The 1,555-nt window shown below is 69.7% G+C and overlaps 1 protein-coding gene across 1 annotated transcript; it reads left to right on the top strand.

Annotated features, from left to right (window-relative positions):
- Positions 1-19: 19 nt before the first annotated feature.
- LOC110391776 (intermediate conductance calcium-activated potassium channel protein 4-like) lies at positions 20-1,551 on the top strand (the record flags this gene model as incomplete). The annotated part of the gene is made up of 4 exons (XM_021383719.1): positions 20-808; positions 894-1,004; positions 1,297-1,409; positions 1,503-1,551. Coding segments are annotated over exons 1-4 (1,029 nt in total), but the record flags the coding sequence as incomplete, so codon positions are not given.
- Between the last annotated feature and the right edge of the window lie 4 nt (positions 1,552-1,555).

Below are 1,555 nucleotides of genomic sequence, written 5' to 3'. Positions count from 1 at the left end.
ACCACCTTTATAACCCCCCGCTAACTGCCCCCTGTTCCCCCCCCAGCTGGCCATGCTGGACACAGGGGCCCAGGACTGGCGTGTGGCTCTGACCCCCCGCCGGGCCCTCTGGGCGGTGCTGGAGATGGGGCTCTGCGCTTTGCACCCGGGGGTGCGGGGGCTGCCAGGTGCCCCCTGCCCGCCCCCCCCGGGCCCATGGCGCAGAGCGTTGGCGTTGGCCATGTTGGGCCGTTTGGCGTTGGCCCCCCGGGCCCTGCTGGCCACCCCCGGACCAGCCCCCGCTTTTCGCAGCCTCGGGGCTATGGGGGCTGTGGCTGTGGGGGGGCCCTTTGCCCTCCGGGCCCTCCTTTGGCGTCACCCCACGCGGGCGCTGCTGGGGGCGGCGGGAGCTGCGTGGGTGCTGGGGGCCTGGCTGCTGGCGGCCTGTGAGAGGTGGGTGCTATGGGGTCCCGCGGGCTCTTGGGGGGCTCTGTGGGGTCTCTATAGGGTTTCTATGGGGGCTGGGGGAGAGTCTGTGGGCATCTGTGGGTTTCTGGGGGGGTCTATGTGGGTTGGGCACCTATGGGAGAACTATGGGTTCCTGGGAGGGTCTGTGGGGTCTCTGTGGGGTCCCCATGGGGGCTCTGTGGGGCTTTATGGGAACCTGCACTGCCTCCCACCCCTGCCCCATAGGGAGGCCCCGGAAGGGCGCTGGGACCTCTCTGCGGGGCTGTGGCTCGTCCCTGTCACCTTCCTGACCGTGGGCTATGGGGACACTGTGCCCCGCACCGCCTGCGGCCGCCTCGTCTGCCTGGCCACCGGCGTCATGGTGCGTCCCCAGAGACCCCCGTGTCCTCAGTGTCCCCCAGTGACCCCAGCGTCCCCAGTGACCCCAATGCCCCCAATGTCCCCAGGGCGTGTGCTGCACGGCGCTGCTGGTGGCCGTGGCCGCGCGTCACTTGGAGTTCACGCGGGCGGAGCGGGCGCTGCACGGCCTGGTGCTGGGGGCTCGCAGCCATAAACAGGTGGGGGTCCCCCAAATTTGAGGGGGGGGGACGGTCAGAAATTTTGGGTGAAAAAAAAAGACCCAATATTTTCATGGGAATGCCCAGAATTTGGGGGGCAGAAGCAGGTCCTTGGGTATAGAGGGGGCCACGGTTTTAGGAGTCGCCGGTTTGAGAGAGCGGGGCAAATTTTGGGAGGGGAACCCCCAAGGCTTTGGGGGCCAGGAGGTCCCTGGAGTCCGGGCAGGGTCTGGGGCGGTGCCCCCACGATCTGGGGCTGGGGGGGGGGACACCCACCTCGCTCTCCCCCCAGGTGCGCGCCCGCGCTGCACGGGTGCTGCAGAGCGCGTGGAGGCTGCACCGTGCCCCCCCCGTGGCCCCCGGCCGTTGGCGCTTGGAGCGGCGGCTGCTGGCGGCCATCGAGGGGTGAGTGCGTGTTGGAGGGGATCCCGGGGGCGGGAGGGGCACATTTTGTATGGCCCCCCCCCCCCCCAAATTTGGTCTCTCCCCCCCTCTCAGGTTCCGTTACGCGCGGCGGCAGCACCGGCGCCTGCAGGAGGAGGCGGAGCCCA

Source organism: Numida meleagris, unplaced genomic scaffold (genome assembly GCF_002078875.1).
Source record: "Numida meleagris isolate 19003 breed g44 Domestic line unplaced genomic scaffold, NumMel1.0 unplaced_Scaffold501, whole genome shotgun sequence".
In the NCBI taxonomy this organism is placed as follows: domain Eukaryota; kingdom Metazoa; phylum Chordata; class Aves; order Galliformes; family Numididae; genus Numida; species Numida meleagris.
Note: the sequence above shows the minus strand (reverse complement) of the source record. Positions and strands in the feature narration are given on the sequence as shown.